Genomic DNA, 24,455 nt, shown 5'->3' on the forward strand with positions numbered 1-24,455 from the left:
CTTCCTCGTCAGATTTTCCTACCGTAGCACGGGGTAGAGAGCTATGTCTATCTGTCAATGCTACGCATCCACAACTGCTACTGTCATGTTTACAAATTGAAAACTATAGCGCAGGGGTCCCCAAACTTTTTCCTGTGAGGGCCACATACCTTTTCCCTTCTCTGGTGGGTGGCTGGAGTCAGTTTGTAACAGAAAAAGTGTGACAACTGCAGGAGTGCCTAAATGTAAAAATGTATTGTTTTCCAGAAAGCACAATCAAATAACTCTCTCTGGGTTCTTCACAGAACAAAACAGTTTGAACTTCTGTCCAGGGTAGGAGTGGCTGACTGGACTACAGACTGAAGCACATACTGTATATAGGACGGACCTAGGCTGCTATAATTTAACAAAAGAAAATATCCATCCATCCATTTTCTAAAAACCCTTGTCCCTTATTGGGGTCGGGAGGGTTGCTGGTGCCTATCTCCAGCTAACGTTCCGGGCGAGAGGCGGGGTCACCCTGGACAGGTCGCCAGTCTGTCGCAGGGCAACATAGAGACAGACAGGACACACAACCATGCACACACACACACACTCACACCTAGGGACAATTTAGAGAGACCAATTAAACTGACAGTCATGTTTTTGGACTGTGGGAGGAAACCGGAGTACCTGGAGAGAACCCACCATGCACAGGGAGAACATGCAAACTTCATGCAGAAAGACCCTGGGCCGGGAATCGAACCCAGAACCTTCTTGCTGCGAGGCAACAGCTCTACCACATGGAGCATAAAATCAGCCAACAAAATCATTCAGACTTTATTTATTTTATTCACTTTCAGTGCTGAAAGGAGACGCTTTTACCATTGCAATCAAGAAGAGTTTCTAAAAAAAAATCTGTGCAGCGTCTGAGGAGAAAGAGGAGGGTAGCTGATTATATGGACTGAAGACACTCCCTGAAATCACACCATGTCTCTGTGGCCTGATAAGTTTCTGTTTACTGAGAAATGGGCCTTGGTGTCTAACAGAATCAAAAATGTAACTCTTTACAATGGGCCCCTTTGTCTAACAGCATGCAACTCTTTCTCGACCTTGGTAAAGCGTCTCAACACCATGCATGCACAGGGAGAACATGCAAACTCCATGCAGAAGGACCCCAGGCTGGGAATCGAACCCAGAACCTTCTTGCTGCAAGGCAACAGCTCTACCAATCGCGGCACTGTGCAACTCACAAAAGAAAATATATCAAATATAATTTTTATCGACCGCGACAGCCTTATCCAGTGAAATCCCTCAGTCTTCCTTGGCCTGCCCCTGTCCACCAAGGTTATAAACAGCACCATTTCAGCAAACTGGAGTCCGGGAAAAGTGAGCGGATACGAGACGAGGTAGGTTAGAAAAACTACGACAACAAAAGCTGAAAAGCGCATAAGCCCATTCAGAGCAATGTGTCAAACTAACCAATATGTTAATTACCTCAAAACGCCTTGAAAAGAAGTCGGTGGAAACGTTCTCAAAGCAAGCCAAATAGAGCCAAGCCGGTGGAAAAAGGGCATAAGCGCTTCTGCGGTTTTTAAAAATTCCACTAAATGAATCAATTTAAGGATTTTATTAATCAAGCCATTCAAAAGAAAATTTATTTATTTTATTTTTTTAAACCCAACCCTATCAGATGATAGGTTTGTTTACACTGGTTCCTGTTGGATCTGAGGAGACGGCAGATAATCTGAACTTTCATTGGCTGGCTGACATGAGCATCTCTCTGTACCCACATTTAAAAGCAGAGTTTTGTGTTGTCAGCATCTTACGCACCTCCTTTGTCATCCAGAGTTTCTGATTTGCCCTTGTGGCGACGTCCTCCATGCACTTAAGGATGTACGCAGACAGCGATTCGGCACACTCCTCAACTTTGGTGTGATGGTTTTCAGTTGCAGCTTCCCTGAACACATCTCAATCTGTGCATTCAAAACAGTCCTGTAATGCTGACACAAATCCTGCAGGCCAGACTCTCACCTACTTCTCAATGGGTTTTCTTCTGATGAGCAATAAAGTTCAGAAAGATGGTCTGATGAGCCAAGGTGGGGGCGCGGTGCTGCCTTGAATCCTGCCTAATTTTTGTGTATTATCTATCCTGTGTATTTGAGCTTCTAGTTGCAAAGTCCACATGCTGATGGAAATGAGGGAGAACTGTCTTCATATTGGCCCAATTGAAGTCTCCAGCAACAATGAGAACACCCTCTGGATGAATAGTTTCCAAGTCACTGATGGAACTTAGAGGACACAGAGAGGCTCCTTAATGTTGGCAGTAGGAGGAATATAAATAGCAGTGATGATGAATTTAGTGCCAAACTTCTAAATTCATTAGTGTTTGGCTAATGAAACACAAATGTTCTAGTGTAACTAGTTGTTCATCTAGTTTGAACATCTCAAACTAGATGGGTTTCTTAGTGTCCACATATGCTTATTTATTTATTTTTATTCCTCCATGTTTCTGTGTGTCTGATTTTCTGTGGTTGTAGATTCTGATGCTGGAGCTGAATGATGAGGCAGCAGAGCAGACAGTGGAGGCTAAAATTGTGGATTTGTTGCAGGGACAAGAGGGATTCCGTTGGAAGGTAGGACAAGTCCTGAAACAGTCTCACCATTTACTTATCAAAATGGCCTAAAGGGTTTAATTTATTAAAATGTTTCACCCAATAAGTTTATTTAGTTAGTTATCATTTAATGACACCTGGCTATAACACTGCAGCTTTTAGTAATGAAGTACTATAATAAATATGGTAAAGACAATTACAAAGTTTTGCCATCGAAAGAAGCTATCCTAATTGACCTAAAATGGGATAAGTTTATTTTGATTTCACGCCAGTGTAAAAAAAAATGCATGTCTATTTATATGGTGTATGTTAACTACTGGTTTCAACTGTAAATCTATTAACCTGTCAATATCTATAAGAGCACTAAACAAATTCATTATATTGGACAATTAATTTTGTACACAACTGCAGCTGTAGGAGATATAGTTTTTTAAATACATATTTCATCCTATTTGACTGAACGACAGAACGAGGCATTTAGTTCAATGTTTGTCATTTATTGAACTTTCATAAACTACTGTGCACTCTGCAGCGAGTGCCCTATCAAAGAAAAATTAACACAGTGACAAACAGGTGAATGACTCAAAACCACTTGTATTCCTGTCTCTTGCTGTTGGTTTTACACCACAAACAGACCTGTTCCCATGGCAACCTATTGATAACAAATCCACTAGCAGTTGCAGCAGAGATTATGTTGAAGCATAAAAGGAAAGCATGTATTTTTCCCCACAAAGAAAATAAAATAAAACTCCAAACACAACATTCAGTCTATTACAGTATTATGTTTTCAGGCTTGATGTTTGATGTTTATTTTGTGAGGTAGGTCTTTATTTGGAGGGGTGTTATAGGCTGCGTTCACATCCTTAAAGACAGGCTGAAGTGACCCAATTCCAGTTTTTTTGTAAGGTGACCTGTATCTGATCTTTTCATGACGGTCTGAACAGCACAGTTCGGATTCTTTTTGAATGCGATCCAGGCCACTTGCGTATCTGATGCGTATCCAATTCAAATTATTCAAACTTAACATTCAGGTCACACTCATCCGAACGTCACTGATCTTAACAAATCTCACTATTCTGCATCCTGATGCGTGCAAGCGGGAAGAATAACAACAATCATGATGGAATATAATGAGGATTAAATTGTTAATATGCTGCTCTGGCTGGACAACTACTTCAAATATGTAAGCTGTGTGGAGTGAAAATAGTCTCAAAATATCTGTGCGTGTGAAAAAAACATCTGTGCGTGTGAAAAAACATCTGTGCGTGTGAAAAAACATCTGTGCGTGTGTAATACTGGATTTGTAGCAAAGCATCTTTGTGTGTAACTTTGGATAGTTGTAGCTGTGAAACATGATTTGTAAACCATAAAAAGAAAATAAACCTCCTACACCTACAAATGTTGAAAAAGTACGCACGAGTCGGTAGATACACACGAACACAAAACTGCATTTACGCACAGATCCGGTGTTACGTCAATCCGCGTTTTCCCCATCAGATACGGTTCCCCCTGCGTCGTTTTGCCGCATCAACACACTGATCCAATTGAGCTGCTGCAGGAAAACACTGATCCTTTAACAGGGATCCTCAGATGCATACATTGATGTCCTGCAACATTTAGATATGCCCTGATCCAACACACCTGAATCAAATGGCTGGTTAGGACAGTCAAGTTGTCCAGAATCGTGCTAATGACCTCTGACCTCATGATTTGACTCGCATGTGCTATAACAGAGACATCTAAAAGTTGGAGGACACCGACCCTCCTGAACTTGAGTTGAAGACCTGCTGTACAATTTTCACACAATTGTAATCACATTTACTTGCATACAGTGGAAGTACCTACCTGTGGTGAGGTAGTTGAGGAGTTTTCATAGTGTCTTTACTTTAAAACCATTTTGGTTTCCATTTGTAGAAAGTAAATTACAAACATTTATCCATAGTTTGACCACTGCTTTATGGCAGAAAAAAAGTTTTGTCCCAAATATATAATTGGAATAAAGACATAATTCAATTTATACTGTAGAAAGAAGATGACAAAAGTGTTTACTGAATTAACTTTAATGTTTACCTCACTGCACATAAAGGACAGATGGAATATTTAAGATTTACCCAAATCTGTTGAATCTTTGACAAAATAGATTCAAATTAACATGGGTGGTTGCACAGCTACCTAAAGTTAGCAATGAAATGTCTTAAAACTTACATGAATGTTCAAATATTTACTATAATCAATTAACAAAAGAAAATACCATAAAACTGTGTATTCAAAGAAGACCAAGGTCAGTCTGTACAGATTAAGGAGACACCACAACATCTACCAACAGAGCAGGTTAACTACTGTAGTTGTTTGAAAGGAGCCTTGGTCCTGTTGACGGCACAATTTAAAGTTTCAGGTTTTGGTGTTGAACCTCCCAGAATCTCAGCTGCTGCAGATTGTCTGAAGATGCAGAGAAAAGTACAAATAGACAGTTAGTGTTAGAGAAAATTTATGTTGATTTTCCTGAACAGCTGATGCACTGACAAACCTGACTTTGACAGACCATCACTGAACCTGAAAATTACTTGAATCATCACAATGTTTGTAGAAATGTTTCTTTTTATGTTGATCAAATATGTACGCACTAAATGTTTTGCTGTTAAGGCTATTTTGCAGTGGTACTTTAATAAATGCATAACATATTTATTGTCTTAAGTATGTCTTTATTAGCTGTTAATTGTGTCAAAATATCAGCCGAGAAAGAAATTTACTGCTTGTGAAAATCTGAATATATTTTACCATCTACATTAATCAACTTGAAATGAAGATAAACAGGAAAAGCAGGTTAGTCCTGGTTTGCAGATGAGGTATATATTTGTTTAAGGCCCGATGAAATGGCATTTCTGTGGATTTCAGAGATCCAGACACAAACACAGTTTAATCTGAAGATTCTGGAGGATGTGTGAATAGGTTTGTCATCAATCAATCAAATTTTATTTGTATAGCACATTTCAGCAGCAAGGCATTTCAAAGTGCTTTACATAATTAAAATAAAAACAGCATGTGACATTGATTAAACAGTGAGAAAGAGAGACATTTTGAAAATTATTAAAAGAAAAAAACATTAGACAGTGTGACAGAGAAATAAAAAGAAGTTAATAACTAGAAGAAAAGTAAAGATAAAAACATTAAAAACATCGAAGACATCAAAAACCACAATTTAGCCATAAGCAGCTCTAAACAGGTGGGTTTTAAGTTGAGATTTAAAGGCACCCAGTGTTTCAGCTGTTTTACAGTTTTCTGGAAGTTTGTTGCAAATTTGTGGTGCATAGAAACTGAATGCTGCTTCTCCTCGTTTGGTTCTGGTTCTGCTGGATGCAGAGCAGAACCAGAAGATCTGAGGGGTCTAGACGGTTGGTACAGCAATAGCAGATCTTTAATGTATTGTGGTGCTAAACCGTTCAGTGATTTATAAACTAACAACAGTATTTTAAAGTCTATTCTTTAAAGTGTAGGGACTTTAAAACTGGTGTTATGTGCTCTATCTTCCTGGTTTTAGTGAGAACACGAGCAGCAGCAGCTTCTGGATCAGCTGCAGCTGTTTGATTGATTTGTTAGTCAGACCTGTGAAGACGCTGTTGTAGTAATCAATGTGGCTGAAGATAAATGCATGGATGAGTTTCTCTAGATCGTGCTGAGACATTAGTCCTCTAATCCTGGTGATGTTCTTCAGGTGATAGAAGGCCGACTTTGTGACAGTCTTAATGTGGCTCTGAAGGTTCAGGTCAGAGTCCATCACTACTCCCAGGTTTCGGGCCTGATTGCTGGTTTTCAGTTGTAATAACTGAAGCTGAGCATTGACTCTAGTTTGCTCCTCTTTAGGTCCAAAGATAATAACTTCAGTTTTGTTTCTGTTCAGCTGGAGAAAGTTTTGGCACATCCACACATTTATCTGTTCTAAGCATCTATTCAGTGATTGGATGGATTCAGAGTCACCTGGTGACAACGTGATGTAGAGCTGTGTATCATCCGCGTAGTTATGGTAGCTAATCTTATTTCCTGTTATAACCTGAGCCAGTGGGAACATATAATGTTGAAATGTCATGTTGAAAAATTTTATTGTATGATAAATTGTTCCAGAAGTAATGTAATGGTAATGACAAAATAATAATGCAAGAACACATTCTCAAAGGTCATTAAGCTTTAAATTCTAATGAATATTTAACACTGGAACTGGAAGACATTTTTAATATCCAAAATAAATAACGAAAACAACTAATAAAACAACTAATAAAATGAATTTTTGAAGTCTTTGTAAACAAAATTGCCTTTGAAAATAAGGGCTAGTCAAGACCAAAGTACTAAACTGAAGACTTTTATCATCCAGTTTTTGGTAGAAAGAGAGAAAAAAAAGAGATAAATGATATATCAGGCCAATGGAAATGATTAAGTTTGTTTTAATTTATCATATCATAATCATATTATTGATTATTGTGACAGGCCTATGTGTGGACATTAGACTAATTCCTTAAGTATGTTGAAAAGTCAACATAAATTAAGAACCTTTCTGTTCTTGTTCTGGTGAATAAAGTTTAGCAGCAGATGATGTTCCTGCAGGTCCAGGTCTACCTTCAGTACTGCTGAAGCAACAAAGTACGGTTTCAGTGATAGTGACCAACATCCATAACTGCCATAATCTGAAGATGCTTGCTGACTTCGGCATCATAAAACTAGATCAACCTGGGTTAAAGTTAAGACTGAAGATAGACTCTCAAACTGTGCAGAGTGAATTACAGTAAAACGTAATCTGAAATTATTTATAATTACTCGATGTCTCATTTTAATCGGAGAGCTTCTACTTCTACTTAGTTGGTTTGCCTGCCTATTTGGCCAGCGAACCATTCCGCCACCCAGTGGTCGTTTTTCAGACCACTTAGTCTCCTGTACCACTCAAAAATGCACAATATGTCTATAAACATTTTTGGAATATTATAAGGAAGTGCTGAGATATTCCGTTTTCTACTAATGTATTTGCCACTTTGGCACAAGCACAGTGAGAAACGTTCAAAGGATAAAAACACTACACTCAGAGCAAAAATCAGATGACCCAGTTTTCTGCTAGCATGTAAACGTACCATCTACATACAAATCTGGGAGCTTCAGAAGCGTGAAATGAGACTCAAAAATACTCGTGCACTCGTAACCGGATCTGTGCGTAAATGCAGTTTTGTGTGTGTTTGTATCTGGCGACTCGTGCGTACTTTTTCAACATTTGTAGGCGTAGGAGAAGGTTTATTTTCTTTTTACGGTTTACAAATCATGTTTCACAGCTACAACTATCTAAAGCAGGGGTCCCCAAACTTTTCCCTGTGAGGGCCACATAACTTTTCCCTTCTCTGGTGGGAGGCCGGCGTCAGTTTGTAACAGAAAAGGTGTGACGATTGCAGGAGTGCCTAAATGTAAAAGTGTATTGTTTTCCAGAAAGCACAATCAAATAACCCTTTCTGGGTTCTTCACAGAAGAAAAGTCAGGAAGGATTATAGTCCGTATTTTCCTAACTATGAGCCACACCGGACTATAAACCACAACCCCAAAGTTTTTTTTTTTTTTAAACCAGTAAACATACACATAAAAGCCGCAGAGATATCTGCCGCTCCAGGTTTTCCACAGCGATGCAGCAGCAGAGGGGGGCGGACAGCCAACATTTGAGTCATAACAGGTCAATTGAATATTACATTTATTACGGTTGAAAAAGAAAAAGTTGCCAAGTTTAGATTTAACGGAACTGATTACGGTAGTTTCCGAACGGTAACTATAACAGTAAAAGTGCTGATCCTTCGTGTCTGCTACTGGCATGTGTTAAATGAAAAGGGTCTCCTTCTTCTTCTTTAGATTTCAACAGCAGCTTGCATCCATTATTGTTGCACTACTGCCATCTACTGGATCCTAATATCTATACCTCAAATTCTCATAATCCCAGTATTAAAAAACTGTTAAATAGCATCTCCCCTCAATGCTATTTAACTGATCAACAACATTCTCAAATTTTAATTCCCTATTAAAACCTAATTTCGTTTTAATGGGCAATTTTTATTTCCAATTTTGACTTCCAATGATTCACTTTGTAATGGTCTCGCTATGGTGTCTTGTACCAAAACTAACCATCAGCCAAACTCTTTTCACACGAGTCAGGATTAATTAGTTCTTCTTTTATTTCCATGTACAATGGAGTGAAACTGTCAAAACACAAACAACTCAGGATGAGCTCAGAGCAGCTAACAGAAGTGTTTTACATTCAGATACATACATTAGAAGTACAACTTATACAACAGCTACCTCAGAATGCTATTAGCTGCAATGCTACATAACGACCTAAGAAATCTTAGCACATAATTAAATCCCCCGCAGGTATTTCCAAAACTAATTCAATAAACAAGTTACTTATTTTATCATATGTTAACATAAAGGCTCGTTTTGAAGTATAAGTTGCTACTTACAGGCATTGCTTCGAAGAACTCGACCTGGAATGCTGCATTCATAACAGACACATTTTTTCATCTGCTCTACTGCTAGCAAACAACCGTACTGATTAAATAACATAAAAATCAAGCAGTTCCCTAAAAGTCCAACAGATGGCAGCAATGCGCCATGCAAAACAAAACACCCACAGTTTACAGGACACACTTGCTGCTAAAGAGCCCCCTGGTGGTTGAAGAAAAATACACATATAAACCGGAAAATACAATATATGAAAAAAAAAAAAATCTGAATGCTCTCTGGTATTGTTCAGGGGGCCGGACCAAATGTGGAGGCGGGCCGGATCCGGCCCGCGGGCCATAGTTTGGGGACCCCTGATCTAAAGTTACACACAAAGAGGCTTACACGAGTTACAAATCCAGTATTACACACGCACAGATACTTTTACACGTGCACAGATATTTTTTACATGTGCACAGATATTTTGTTACTATTTTCACTCCATATGCTCCACCGTTAGCATCCATGTTTACTTCTGCAAACACTGAGCACTTCTTTTTATGGCAGTTGGCAGAACACTGAGAACACTGACCCTATTGTGCCCTCTGCTGGGCATCCAGTACGCTTTCAGGTCATTTGCCTGTTAAAACTGCAGAACACAGACAGGTCTCATGTGTGGCCCCGGCAAAAAAATCGGAATTGGGTCACTTCAGGCTGCAGTGTGAACACACCTTATGTGTCATTCGGTAAATGACACTTTTAAAGCAAAGTTGACATTGTTAAAAATGTCTCACAACTTGATATTAACAAAGACAAACACTCTGACTATTTGACATTAAACAAGAATAATCATGTCACAAATATCATAAGTATTATCAAAGTTATAATAGTTATGTATCTCTGTAATTACATTACCCTCCCATTTGTTGTTAGTCTTGACTGTGACTGTCATTAGACCATTTTAATTGTCATTAATATTTCCCCGTACATCAAGTCAAGTAGCAAGTAGCACCAGTTATAAATGTCATTAAGTGTTATTACACTAACAAATGCTGTAATAATTAATATTCTTTTTTAATATTCTTTTTACCTCAGGTAAAGTGGAACGCATTGGACTAGTTATAACTACCAGTTTAGTTTTAGAATAAACACTTTGTTTAAAAAATAACAAGTAATCCTTTGTTTTATTCCACAGGGTTTTTGCTTCCAATTCAGCATATTGTAATTCTGAAATATTGTATCCTTTCACTTGAAAAAAGATTGTTTCAACAGTCCTAACTCTAAGTGTACTTGTACATTGGGAGGAGTTTTCTCCCAATGTAATTATTTATACATTGGGCCCCATTCCTTTTTTTTTTTTTTTTTTTTTGTCGATGTCAAATTTATTTAAATAGCACTTTAAAAACAGGTTTAAAACTGCACCAAAGTGCTGTACAAAAACGATAATAAAATAAGTTGATGAAAAGAAAAAGATAAATATTATAAGAAAATAAAAAAAAATCTATATATACTTTTGGATTGTGTCAGCCATCTCCTTCTTTGTAACCTTTCTGTAGCGCTCTGCAAACTGGGAGATCTTCTCAATGTCCTTGTTTCCTGAAAGCAGCTCTTTGAAGGTATCCGGAAATGTGATCATGGCTGGTCCTAGTTAGCATCCTCCACATCTGGTAGCATGTCTTCATTAGCGGCTTTTGTAATTGAGCTAAAATTAGTCTTCACGTGGCTAAAGTTGGCAAAGAACACAAGCCCCATGTCACATCAGCCAAGTTTCTCAATAAAACACACAAAGGGTAAATTTGCTTGATATAGTACCTCAAAAGTTGCCAGATATAAGATTTAGTGCGCTATGTTTACAGCATGACAGCTAAAACAAATTGTAGTCATTATAGGCAAGCTTTTTATTTTGTTTATTTTTTTGTCCTCCAGCTGAAAACTGGGACATGGATTCTTGATTTTAAAATATTTGACAATTCTGGGCCCTTTTCAGATTGTCCTCTTATGTTTTTCTCTATTACCAATCAGAGGGATGTTGTGCAACTGCAATCAATGTTCCCTGTGAAACACATGACTGTTCAACAATATGCACATTTATAAAGCACTGAGTCAGAAATTTTGCTTAAACAATTTTATTTATTAGAATGCCTTAAAGAAGTTGTTGTAGGACTCACTGGCTGCTTCACAATGCCTTAAAACCAAAGGCATATTCTATGGAGAGAAAATTCTCAAAGTATCTGTGGATTTGTAAACTGTGTAAGCCTGTTTTGTATTGCTTTTGATATTTCTGTGTGTAAAACAATGATTTGTAAGTCGCAAAAAACATTTTGCATGACTTTGGTAACTTTGATATGTTTTTTCCTATGCCCACTCCAATATCAAGAAATTATCAATACAAAATAAATTTACACACACAATTGTGTTACAGTTATTGAGTATAGAGGTACTCAATTTTCCAAGGTAAAATGTCTTTGCCCTTTGTCACTGGATCCTTGTGCTGTGACAAAAGCAAAACTCTGACGACCCAGTTTCCACCAACATTTAAATTAATTTACAAATTTGAAATTTGAGCATTTGAAAGCACATTTGAAAGTTGCTGAAGTCGCACACAAATGTTTCTTTGCAGTTTACAATTTGTGTAAACCCAAAATTACATACAAATGTGCTTACACAGCTTACAAATCTAGTATTAAATAGGGAGGAAATACTCAAAATATCTGTGTCTATATGTTACAGTGGTTTTATTGCCTGTTTTCTTCTAGGGCCACACCCAACTGGATGTTCGTGAGGAGCCTGTGCTTTTCCCGCCAGGGTTCCAGCCTTTCACTGTGGTCCAGTGCCAGCCTCCTGCTGTAGTAACAGCCCTCAGTCTACACTCGGAGTGGAAGCTGGTAGCCTTTGGAACCAGCCACGGCTTTGGCGTGTATGATTACCTACAGAAGAACAATGTTCTTGTCAAGTAAGTACAGAAGAAAAAGAATGGGTGGTTTGTATTTGTTTCTAATATATTTAGTGTAGCATTTGTGCTCTCCATTAGCTTTTTTTTAACACTGATTAATACCTGGGTCTGTACAATCTAACCATTTTAAATGGATTGAAGATGCAACTTTATGCAGGAATTCAAGATTCAAATCGAAAAGGCGTAACGATGTTACTCAGTGCTGCTGTCCTGCATGAAGCTAGCGCAATCAGGCCTAGCATATGTCATTTACGCAGAATGCATTGCAGCATAAACATGGCAAATATTTTATTTAAATTAATAAAACCAAACAGCTTACAGTATTTTTACTGTTTTGATTTTACAAAAGAAAACATCTTATTATGCTTATCTAGGGTCGGGTTGTGGGAGCAGGGGCACTGCCAGGAATCTTGGGCCCCATGACAAAAAATTAAATTGGACACCCCTGCGCAGCTGCTGTTACAATTTCTTGAGTTTATGTGGCCCATCAAAAGCGTCACAATTTTTAAAGGCTTGCAACTGCCTTGCTTTTTTTTTGGTTCAATACTGTTACTAGCACAATATTCACTGCTAGTGAATTTTACATGAAACAGTCATGTTTCATGTATGCAAGTAGGTTGCTTAAATTTTTTCTCAGTTTTAGATTACTGAAATGTTTCTCCCCACGCGCAACAGTTATAGGCAACGTGCAAAACATACATGAAGCAATCTAGATTTCTCATAAAATACTATATAGTTGCATTTTATTCAAGCTGCAGTACATAACTTTAATAAAAAATATGTTTTCTCCATATTTGTTAAAGCTGGCACCATGTCGTGATAATTTGAAAAAAATCGGTCTCCCACACCTCCTCCCTGAACTACTATTACTGGCTAAAGTAGTGCAATGTTCTGGCCAAAAACAACCAATCAAAACCAGGAGAAGGGTCTTAGTGCTGTCAATCAACCTCATTCACTCACTACTAAATGCACTAATGGTGGAGAAACAACTTATTGTTGTGAAACTTATCGCTAGCTGCAGCATAGCACAGGTCAAGGGGAGGGAGACTGAGCAGCCACACGAGATTGTGACTTACATTGCTAAAACCCACCTCTTGCCTCTGATTTCTAGATGGCACTGGGAGAAGGCAGATGAAATACATTTTTCACATATTATCTCTCATGCCATACTGTCGCAACATAATGATTTTAACAAATATGTAAAAAAATAAATATTGCATGTTCTTTTACACGGGCTTTATGAGTCCACCAAGTTTGGTGAGTTTTTGAGTATGATAAAGCCCCCTAAAGAGGGGGGAAGAATCGTAATAATAAACAGCACAGTTACAATAGGCCTTCGCAGCACTTAGCTGCTCGGGCCTAATTAGAATAACTATGAACTTGGAATCCAGAAATACTTAACAGGAACAGTCACTGTTTAGTTTATATTACTTTTAACCCAGAAAAGGAATTGGATCAGTCATTCTTTAGTTTATTTTATCAGAAACTGTAGAGTACTCACTATTTAGAAATGGAATTAGATACTTAGCAACCCTGAACAGGAGAACTTAGTTTACATACTTTAGAACATTAGATTAGTTTTCTTTCCTCTTTTTTCTTTTCCTTTGGTTTGTTATTTTGTTTGTATTTCCTTTTAACTCCTGCAAAGCACTTTGAATTGCCTTGTTGCTGAAAATGTGCTATATAAATAAAATCACCTTACCTTACTTTACCTTATACAGTCACAATAGAACACACTCCTAATTTTCCAACTTTGAATAATTATTGTTTTCGTATTACAGGCAGCGTTGTTGTTATCAATGCATTCCCTTTGTTTAGTGGCTCTCTTATTGTTCGAATGTCACCTGTTGCGGTTCTTATGGTTAGTTTGTTTTGAAGGAAATTTTATTGTTCACGTTTCTGTCGGTTCTTTAAATTACAGGTGCACATTAAATCCCAGTGACCAGCTCGCAATGGAAGGACCTCTGTCCAGAGTAAAGAGCATAAAGAAGTCCCTGCGACAGTCATTTAGAAGAATCAGACGCAGCAGAGTTTCCTTGAGAAAACATCACATCAGCAATACCAACAAGGTAGCATTAACTGGATCAACACTGTTTTATTTTATCCAACACAGCATTTTGCTGTTCTTTACGCCTGAGATTTCTTCCTACACAGATTCAGGAGGCAAACGCTCGTCTTGAGGCTGAACAGGCTGAGATGGAGATGGCTCCTGTCCAGAGGAAAATTGAAGCTCGATCCTCAGATGATTCCTTCACTGGCCTTGTTCGAACTCTATACTTCGCTGACACCTTCTTGTCAGATAGTAAATATTGATACCAAACACTGATGAAATTAAGCTCTGTTTATGCACGAAGACACTGGTTTTGTGTTGGTTGTTTTGGAGACTGTAGAAAGTACATTTATGACATATGAATGTGGAATTCATGTATCCAGCCAATTGAAAAGGAAGGCCAGACCTTAGACTTACTGACAAAGAGGAGGAGACTGAGTATGCAATAGCCAGAAGTATGACATTCTTGTTCAGTTGGTTTTAATACATGGTTTGTCATCATCTTGTAGGTTCACACAACACCCCCTCCCTGTGGGCAGGGACTAATGGTGGAACAGTGTTTGCATACATTCTCTACATCCCTCCTGTGGAGCACAGAGCAGATGAAGCTCTTACTGCACAGCCAGGTGAGTGTTTTTACAGAACTGCAGTGTGTTCTCTTACCTCTGGCTGTATAACACTTATCTCGTTTATTCAGCTAAGGAGATCCAGCTGATGCACCGTGCCCCAGTGGTTGGGATTGTGGTGTTGGATGGTCACGGGGCTCCCTTGCCTGAACCTTTAGAGACAGCCCATGATCTGGCTCGCTCACCTGACCTGCTTGGCTCACACCATGTGTTGGTCATCTCTGAGGAGCAGTTCAAGGTCAGAGGCGAACACATGATGCACAGTTTAACTTAGCGGGCTTTGTAAGGAGAAGAGAAATGAAAAGCTGTGTAGCTGACAATCCAATGAATGATTCTTGGTTTGGCAAGTAATAATGGGACAGTAAAATCATATTTTTTTGTTTTCATGCTGCGATTTTTACGGGCCTTACATCCACCATATGCCGCTTATCTGATTTTGCGTTGTGGGTCAGCAGCCTAAGCAGGGAGACCCAGACTTCCCTTCTTCTCTCAAGCTACTTGGGCCAGCTCCTACGGGGGAATCCCATGGTGTTCCCAGGCCAGCCGGGAAACGTAGTCCCTCCACCACATCCTGCCCCAACTGTAGGAGTTGAAGTATCTCAAGGTCTTGTTCATAAATGAGGAAAATTGTAGCGGGGTATCAATTGGCAGATTGGTGCTGTGTCTACAGTGATGCAGGCGCATTACTGAGCTTTCCTGGTGCAAATAGTTGAGCCAAAAAATGTGCATTAGATTTTGTAATATGCTGTTTCTCTCTCTCTCTGGTGCTATACAAATAAACTTAATTAATAATAAAAATAATAGATTTTATTCACAATGCTCTTTATATCTTATGATCTCAAAGGGCAATTGAATTTAAACTGAGAAATTTTTCCTCACCCTATGAGTGTGAGTGCTTTGCGTTAATTTATTTTTCATTGTGAATTAAAATATGTGGGATTATCATTTTAATTGTGACAGAACATTTCTCCTTTTGGAGGTGAAAGTTGGTTGCAGAACCAGGGATATGTGGTCAGACTAACATTAATCAGAAACTGGGCTTACCTGTCATTTTTTGTTTAACTTGGGCTGTACCAGTTTTAGTTGGCACATAGCTAATAATAATAATAATCAATTTAATTTGTACCGCACTTTTCATTAGAAAAAATCTCAAAGTGCTACACAGTGCAACTAAAATCATAGATAAAATCAACATCATAAAAATCATGTGGAGGCAAAATAGGCTTGCTTAAATAAAAAAGTCTTTAAGCCTCTTTTGAAGTGAACCAGTGGTTGTGGAGCTCTCAAAATTTCTCAATGAGTGCTGTAATCTATTTACCAAACTGTTCCAGTCATGCTGGAAATATTCCTTCATGCCACCAATTTGCTCGCCTGCTTTTTAATGAACAATTAACCATTCATTAAGAGGGATGTTTATATCCCTTTTCTTTTACAAATTGATCTTCTCATAGAAAACTACAAACGTTTCAAGTACAGTTTAGTTGTCCAGCTTTGTAAACTTGGTCACCCTTTTATTTTTACTGAATCTCAGCTCCAGATAAAAATGTTTTTTGCTTGATGAAAAATAACTATTATTTTTAGTGCAAATATGTGATCTGCTTACAACTAGAACTGGATGCATAGCGACCTTTTTTCACAATTTTTGCTGAAAGCTTTGCTGTATTTTTGTGTGTTCAGGTTTTCACTCTGCCAAAGTTGAGCTCTAAGATGAAGCTTAAGCTGACTGCTGTGGATGGGTCCAGGGTGCGGAGAGTGGGTGTGGCCTGGTTTGGCAGCAGCCGAACAGAGGACTATGGGGAGAGTGGATTGGTTTTTCTGACCAATCAGGGTGACGTGCATGTGTTGTCACTCCCACATATTAAAATGCAGATTAGGTACCCCTGCATCCGACGGGAGGATGTCAGTGGCATCGCCTCCTGTGTTTTCACCAAGCAAGGCCAGGGTAAACGTGCTTCTCTCTATTGATTTTTGACCTGAGATGCTGTTTCCTTCTTAAATTCTAATATATGCCAAATAATTAAGGTGTGTACAAATTCACTTGGTATTTAGTACGTTGTCCAGTGATGAGATTTTGTCAATGGTTATCTAGATGGTATTAAATTTGACAACATTCTGTTAAGAAAGGATAACTAAATCTGCAGTATGTAACTTTTACTACAAAGTTATCCTAGAGAAGAAAACATTCTGGAATTGATTTACTCACACATCAGAGATGGAAAAGGAAACTTCATAGGCTAAACTGGACCTTTCTCATTACATATTCTGTGCACAGTCTACAGATGACTGCTGAAATTTAACAGATCAGTAAAAGAAGGATCAACCTCAGCACTGTCTGAAGTCAGCATCCTCCCAGGAAAATCACAATCAATTCCTAAATAACCACACAAATGAAAATGAAACTTTATTGTCTATAAGGGACAACAAACAAAGAATGCAGATAAATTTACAAACAATAAAAATTACAATAATGACTGTGACATCCATAACACACACAATACAGTGTGTATTATAGACAGAGACTACTACAGCCTCTGTCTGAGTTTATCATCTCAGATTTTGTTATTGAGGTTAACACTAACAGGGACCAATGAATTCTTGTAGCCTTTTGTGTTGCATGTTTTCTCCATGTATTTCTGAGCTGATGGCAGTAACCTGTAATGCGGATGGCTGGGGTGAAGCTGTAAGGAAGGAGTAAAGATACATTAAGCCTTACTCCTTCATAGTTTGGAAGCTCTGCAAGACCTAAAATGTATATTATAGTTCTCAGAGAAAAAATGGTATTGACCAAAAACCATTGACGAAAGATGTACAGAACTTAGAATTTTAAAATGTCTAAGAAAACTGCTGTTAGGGCCTACTAATCACTAGGAACTTGCCCTTTTACAGGCTTTTACCTGATGTCTCCATCTGAATTTGAACGATTCTCTTTGTCAACTCGCTATCTGGTGGAACCTCGCTGTCTGGTTGAAGCTCCTCTTCCTCCAGTCTTTTCCAACCAACACCAACCAAAGCTTGAAGGAGCCTCATCAGCCCTCAGGTACATGTTCTCTCCCTATTTTCCCTTTTGATTTCTAGATCATTGCTTCAGTGAATATCACATACGTATTTGTCTTTTTTCTTCATCTAGATGTACACAAGACACTGAGGATGCAGGTAATTTAATTTCACACACCAATTCTGCATTGGCATTTGGCTTCTAATGACTGTGTGTCTGGGTGTAGTGTAGAGTCAATTGTTGCTGTTGACTAATGTGGTTGTTCAAGAGTTATTTTTATTTAGTGTCATACACTCATGCTTGTGACTGTACTAATGTGAAGGATCCTCTATTTGTCTGATTGTGTGTTCTAGAAAGTGCAGCTAGACGTGTTATGGAGCATGCGTTGCTGAATGATGAAAGTAAGTCCTTGAGATAGTGAAGAGTGTGATGAAACATGGAACTTAAAATTCCTCAATATAGAATCCATTTCTCCCTAGCTTACCCTTTTTTGTTCTTATTTTGGTAAATATTGAAGCATGTGCTTTTCATATTGGCAATAAGAGTAAAACTTTTTCCCAAGAAATGTTTAATTTACTTCCAGTATAGTGAGCAGCTTCCCTCTGTGACTAAGATGTTTTTCCAGGACTAACACAAAGATTTTACTTCTCATGTCTTTTTCCAGAGGTTCTACTGGAGATCCAAAAGTCTTTAGAGGGTGACCAGACGTAAGTATCTGCCCTGAATCCATCAATATTATTTTTAGAAGCAATCAATAGTCACTAGTATTTTCTTAAAGAATCATTTGTTGTTTACTTTCAAGATATGAGTAAATCTATTTAGGCTGGCTAAAAAAAAAAAAAAAAAAAAAATGTGAGAGGCTAACGGCATTGCATCAACTTTTTGCAGTGATATCTGGTGGTGGCACTGGGTGGCAAATAAAGTTTATAATGGATTCGGTAAACTATCTGAAAAATCCAACATTGACAGTCTACAGACTGTTTAAGATTTTTAATTCAACTAAAGATGAACCAAAACTTTAAACAAAACTTGGGATTCTTCACTATATGGAAAAACGAATACAACTCTTCCAGGAAAACATTCTGCTATTTTTTTAGCCTCCAGACTTTTGGTGCACTGAACAATAAGCTTTTTTTTTTTTTTTTTTTTTGCAGAGTTTCTATATTTAATATTCTATATCCATGGATATAAAAGATATTTCTATATTTACATCTTCTTCCCATTTATTTTTAATGTAGTCACCCTTGGGAAGTTGTCTTTAACTTTGATATAGTTTTGAGAACTCTTGTGGTTATTTTCTTGTAGCTCTACTTTAAAACTGCAGTATGTAACTTTTATAAACATTTTTTTTCCACACATTTATTTCACATAAAGTTGTCCTGCTTTCTCTCAGGGTTCTGAGTGTTATCTAGAAACAACAAATCAGAGCTTGGAGGAGTACTGTTAATCACCCTCACATGCATGCTGCCCATCCCTCTCCTCCTTGCTCTCTATGCTACCTGCTTTGCTAGCAGGCTCTGCTGTCTTCCTGACATACCTGTCAAGTTTTGGATTTAAAAATAAAGGAAATTTTCCACCACCTGCTATGAGCCGTCCCACCTTACATTTTAACAGTTAGGTGTACAAAGTACACCTACCTAACTGTTAGTTTTGTAACACCTAACTGTGTTACACACCACAGTCTAAAACCTAATTGTGGGGCCATCTTTGTTTGGCAGGTGTATTTGGCAGACCATCACTTTTTGGCACAACACTTGGTTTGTTTCCACTGTCAGCACTAGCCTTATGAGAACTGCCTCCCCAGGTACTGCAGGTGGTAGTTTTCGCGAGGCTAATGACTTCATTCAGTTTAGAGAGGCACATTAATTCTTATTTGAAATTATTATGTTACAATACTGAAAAATTACCAGAAAATACTAATATGGCAGGAAAGAGGCTTAAAATACAGTAATTTCCTGGCCAAAACCTTGCAGAGCCTGAATGCTCAGACTAATTAGTGTGGCCATCGATGACGGCGAATAAATGGTTTTCTCCACCATTAGCACATTAACTACCAGACTTGGTCAAGATTATCTTGCAAATGAGATTTCTAATCTCAATGGGATTTTCTTGATTAAATAAATTGAATAAAGAAAATTGAGCAGCACATACACAAGGGTGGGTAATGACACTAAGACACTTCTACTGGCTCTGATTGGTTGTTTCTAGTTAGCTCTGGGAACATAGAGAAAAAGAAGAGGAGCTCCATTTTTTAACAGATAACCTGTTTAATTCCATACTTTCATGGCATGTTGACAGTTTGAACAAACATGTAAAAAGCATATTCTATTCTAAAAGTTATACACTGCAGCTTTAAAACTCCTACCATTCACACGGCTACCTGGGGTTTTACCTGGTTTCAGTGTGTCTCCTTGTGCTTACTTGTTCACTTATGACTGATTTTATTGTGTCCTGTTATAGTTCCATACATTATTTTATTCTATGCAACAAATGTCTCTTAATTTCTTCTTTCATTTCCTGGTTGTTGCTGACATTTATTTTCCAGAGTGTTTTGTTCCTTTTAAGTAAATGAATATTGATAAAGACAATAAAATGATCAGGTAAATCGGTTGTTCCCATTTTGTAATTATCTACTCTGTCTTCCATATTTATATATAAAAAACACTTGAAAGAGCGTGTGGAGGAGGCTAGAATGTATTGTCTCTTAAGCGGATGAAGATCCCGCCATACATCAAACATCTGCAGCTCTATTAATTAGCTTTGAGAGTTGGCACCTCTTCTGTCTTCTCCTTGTTCTTGGTTGTCAAGTTTGTAATTTAGGGTGAAATTAAAATACCTGGCAGAATAAATTTCTTCATTATCTGCAGACAAGCTCATACAGCATTTTAAGAAATCCTATCATGAATAGGATGTGCATATATATTAATCAAAGTAACAGCAGGAATTCCAGTTTCCCTTTTAGCAATAACATATTTATCCTCTCCTTTATTCTTGTGATTTTTGTTTTGTTATTTTTTCAAAGAAAACCACAACTGAGATGAGTATTGCCATTTCCTTCTTGGCACACTCCTTGTATGAACTAAAAAAGTTGGCTTTTATATGAAAAAAATTGGCTTTTTTATGAAATTATTCATACCCCTGGTAGGGGTATGAATAATTTGAGGTCTAATTATTTCAGTATAAAGTCTCCAAAATTACCTTATTCCAGTTTAAATTACATTACAAAATGTGGAAAAAGATAAAGCATCGAATATTTTTAAAATGTACTTTAGATTAGAAAAGGTTAGATTTTTCCTTCATTATTCAGTAAATGTTACTGTACTTAAATACAGAATAGGCTAAGCATTTCAGTTTTAAGGTTGAAACTCTTTGTGGTTTGTCTAAAGGGCATTCCCAGGGAATAATGTGAAGAATGCTGTTGTCTGAGATCAGGTTCTCAACTGCTCAGGTAAGACTGCTCAATTATTCTCGTATTTTGTGCATTTTGGGTAATTTACTGTTTAAGTTCTGTTTTTGTCTCCTTAGATCAAAATGTATGAAGTGCACTGCAGTCACACAGCTTCTCTAACCTCCTGCTTGGAACACACAACCACTACTGATTCCTGATCCTTCTAAGAGCCATTTTAAATGGATGCCAAAAGGCTTCACAGTGCTGCAGCTGTTTGAGTGCCTTAAGGATGCAGCAGACTGAAGGATGAGTCCAGGGCCTGCCTGTGCCTTAAACACGGCCTCCTTGGCATGGTGACTCGCTTCCAGCTGAAACCTACATTAAATATTTTCCTTTTCCTGCCCACAATCTGAGTCCATCAAACCAGTTGTGATCAGTCCTCATAGATGCAATGAATACCTGGATTGTGGTAAAAGTAAGTTTGGGGAAAAAATAATAATTTGAAGTTGTGGTTTTTTTGTTTTCTTTTAAACTAAGATGTTTGTGGGTTTTCTTGTTTGTTTGCCAGTATTTGTCTGTATGTATATTGTAGTGATACACATGAATTAGCTTGATGCCTAAATTTAAAAATATATACTTTAAAAATGTACTATACTATATTTTTCACCAAAATTCTTTATAGCTTCACACATTTTTAACGGGACACTAGGTAATTTTATACGGACACATTCTCTAATAAGGTTCATGCAGTGAACTAATTTTTAATTTCCTATTTTTTTGGTTTTACTAGGGGTCATAATTTTAATAATGGCCTTTTAAATGTAGGTCTTTGTTGTATTACAATTTCTCCCTTTCAGAATTTATGATTTTCTGTAATAAGATAAATTTGAAAAAAGGGCTGTTTCTAAATTAAACTGTTACTTTTTAGGGGAAAAAAAGATTCTTGTTTGTTAAAAAAAATGGGGATTCACACTACATTCTCAGTCCCACCCCTTTCTGTTAACTGTAAGGTAATCTGACCACAGGTACTTGTGCACTACAGCTCAGCACACTGTTCTTCTTTTGGGGGGAACTTTGTCTAGGGTTTATTTTTATAAATATTATTATTGTTATTGTTTTGTAAACTGTTTAAGCCAGCAATAATTGATGTGATTTTGGAATGTAATTGTAAGTGATGATAGAAAATTGTTATATACTGTATTATGTATGTGACAACTGTGCCTATTTTAACTGGGATTGGCTGCTATTTAGATCACACTAGAAAATATTTTGGTACTGTGTGTTTGAATGCTTGGTATTTTAGCATCATCTTGCAATATATTTTTGTAGTAAACTGATTATGAAACCTGATATTTTTCAGTTGTATGAAATTTTACACTGTAGTTTTCTTATACACAATTATATGTTTTTCTTAAGACCTTTTGTCTGGTGTCATGTCTGTGGTACAAAGGTTTGTAAGAAATTACCTTGTTAAACAGCTAATATCTTCAATTTCCATCACCTCCATCTTAACCTTGAGTTAAGCTTGTTTGCCAGCACAATTAAACTCATAATCAATAGAGCAACAATACATTATTCACCATAACAACCACTGATTAAAAAAAAGGCATATTAAGATCAGACGTTTTCTTCCAGCTTTTAAATAATTTCAGCAAGGACGATAGCATAGATAGATAGAACAGCTGCATTATTGTAAATAAGAACTTACCTGATTAAATTAAGGTTGAATTTAAAATGTTGAATTTAAGCTTTTTATTTCCACCCTACAAAGTTCCTGAGTGCCTCTGTCCAGAGCTGCTACTGTATGAGAATAAACGGGGCGTAAAGTTTGAAATGCTGCAGCTTCCGTTTCCTTGGCACACTTTTGCATTCGTTTACAAAGACTTACGAGTAGCAGTATGAAAGAGCTGCATTAGCCAAATAAACCACCTTACATGACTTTATTGTGTGCTATGGATTACCAGACACATAAAAATCTGGTCCCTGATTTGTCTGGTAAACCATAGCACACAAAGTTGTCAAACACTTTGCCACCTTCTTCGCTTTTTGGTTTGGTATTCCAAATGCAAACTTTGTATAATCAGTAATAAGAATGCATTTTGTATTACTTAGGTCTGGTTCAAGTGGCATTTAGTCCAGGGACCGCAATTTGATCTAGCCTCCTAAAAAACCTCTAACATCACTAGTGTTATAAAGACCTGGACAACTCCATATTATACACGAGGAACTCATGATTTAATCAGACACTTCAAAGGCTCGGGATTGTGGAGCACAAACGGAAAACTAACTGGAAATAAAATGTGAAACTTTTATTGCACACCTGTAACTGCACCAAGAACAAAGTCACCGGATTTTTCTCTTATGATTGCTTAGTCGTTCACAACTTCCAGAAGACATGGCATTTGGCTTGCAAGTGGAGCATCAGTACTCATTCCGATTTTGACGAGCGATTGCAGCCTTGCCTTGAAGAGAGCTTTGAGGCTGCTTCAAGGAATGTGCAAAGTCTGCACCATCAAAGTTGGAGGAAGGAAGTTCTTATTCAAAATGTTTGAAAGATTGTGAGCAAATGGGAGCAAGATATTTCATGAAATGAGTTGGAGATTTTTCTGCATATAATGTGCATGTAGAAAACAGCTGATGGACCTACCCACCCTCCCACCGTCATCTCCTTTTTTCCTCGCTCATTCCCCCAAGTCAAAGATGCCGAACAAAATCACACTGAAAACCTCAAACAAAAAAATAGAATCCTTCAGAAAAGGACCCAAATGAAGAGCTGCAAGAAAATAATTTTTGACGGGAGTTTTCCCAGCCATGGATTTCCCCCAAGACATTCATGTCCCTTAAATGGTCCCTAAAGCATTTTTACAATGTAACATTTTGAGAAATTTCAGGCAACACTTCCTAAAAACTTAAAGGAACTTTAATATTTCACATAGGGTTAGATATGTTATGTCATGAAAAGATCAGGCGCAATATAGAAAATATATATATATTTTAAATTGTTGAACAGTGGGGAAATTCTGGTGTCACAGCAGCAAGTGGGGATGCACAATGTAAAAAAAACCCTCAAAGGAATAAAAGACTACGTAAGGACAAAATAATACTGTGCAGTTCTTAAAAAACAGTCCTCTGTCTTCACTGTCTTAGTCTCTGTATCTTCTCTTTCATCACATATTGTTGGTTTCTCCAGCAGCACCTCTCACCTTTCTTCAAGCATTCATCAGCTGGTCATATGAACAGCAGAGGACCAGGCTGATGGAATTGAATTAAATAATTTAGAAGGCACTTTGTGTGCTTCGTCCAAAGCAGCTCACATGTATCCTTATTGTGTGCAAACACAGGCCTTTCCTCACACTGTATTGAATTTGTGATACTTTACCCTCCGTGCAATGCAAGGGAATGGGATTTTTGTGT

The 24,455-nt window shown here is 37.6% G+C and overlaps 1 protein-coding gene across 2 annotated transcripts in view; it reads left to right on the plus strand.

Moving 5' to 3' along the window:
* Positions 1 to 22,458, plus strand: part of llgl2 (LLGL scribble cell polarity complex component 2) — a 110,487-nt gene extending 88,029 nt beyond the window's left edge. For both annotated transcript variants that reach the window (XM_088001104.1, XM_088001103.1), the window contains 13 exons: positions 2,499 to 2,594; positions 11,786 to 11,982; positions 13,904 to 14,051; positions 14,137 to 14,284; positions 14,542 to 14,658; positions 14,730 to 14,896; positions 16,336 to 16,600; positions 17,545 to 17,695; positions 17,786 to 17,811; positions 18,007 to 18,054; positions 18,318 to 18,360; positions 21,040 to 21,101; positions 21,179 to 22,458. In XM_088001104.1, the coding sequence (XP_087857230.1) occupies positions 2,499 to 2,594; positions 11,786 to 11,982; positions 13,904 to 14,051; positions 14,137 to 14,284; positions 14,542 to 14,658; positions 14,730 to 14,896; positions 16,336 to 16,600; positions 17,545 to 17,695; positions 17,786 to 17,811; positions 18,007 to 18,054; positions 18,318 to 18,360; positions 21,040 to 21,079 (1,446 nt within the window). In that variant the 3' untranslated portion in view covers positions 21,080 to 21,101; positions 21,179 to 22,458. The remainder of the gene's footprint in view (positions 1 to 2,498; positions 2,595 to 11,785; positions 11,983 to 13,903; positions 14,052 to 14,136; positions 14,285 to 14,541; positions 14,659 to 14,729; positions 14,897 to 16,335; positions 16,601 to 17,544; positions 17,696 to 17,785; positions 17,812 to 18,006; positions 18,055 to 18,317; positions 18,361 to 21,039; positions 21,102 to 21,178) is intronic.
* The last annotated feature ends 1,997 nt before the right edge of the window (positions 22,459 to 24,455 follow it).

Source organism: Poecilia mexicana, unplaced genomic scaffold (assembly GCF_051168715.1).
Source record: "Poecilia mexicana isolate PSO_F unplaced genomic scaffold, ASM5116871v1 scaffold_19, whole genome shotgun sequence".
Taxonomy (NCBI): domain Eukaryota; kingdom Metazoa; phylum Chordata; class Actinopteri; order Cyprinodontiformes; family Poeciliidae; genus Poecilia; species Poecilia mexicana.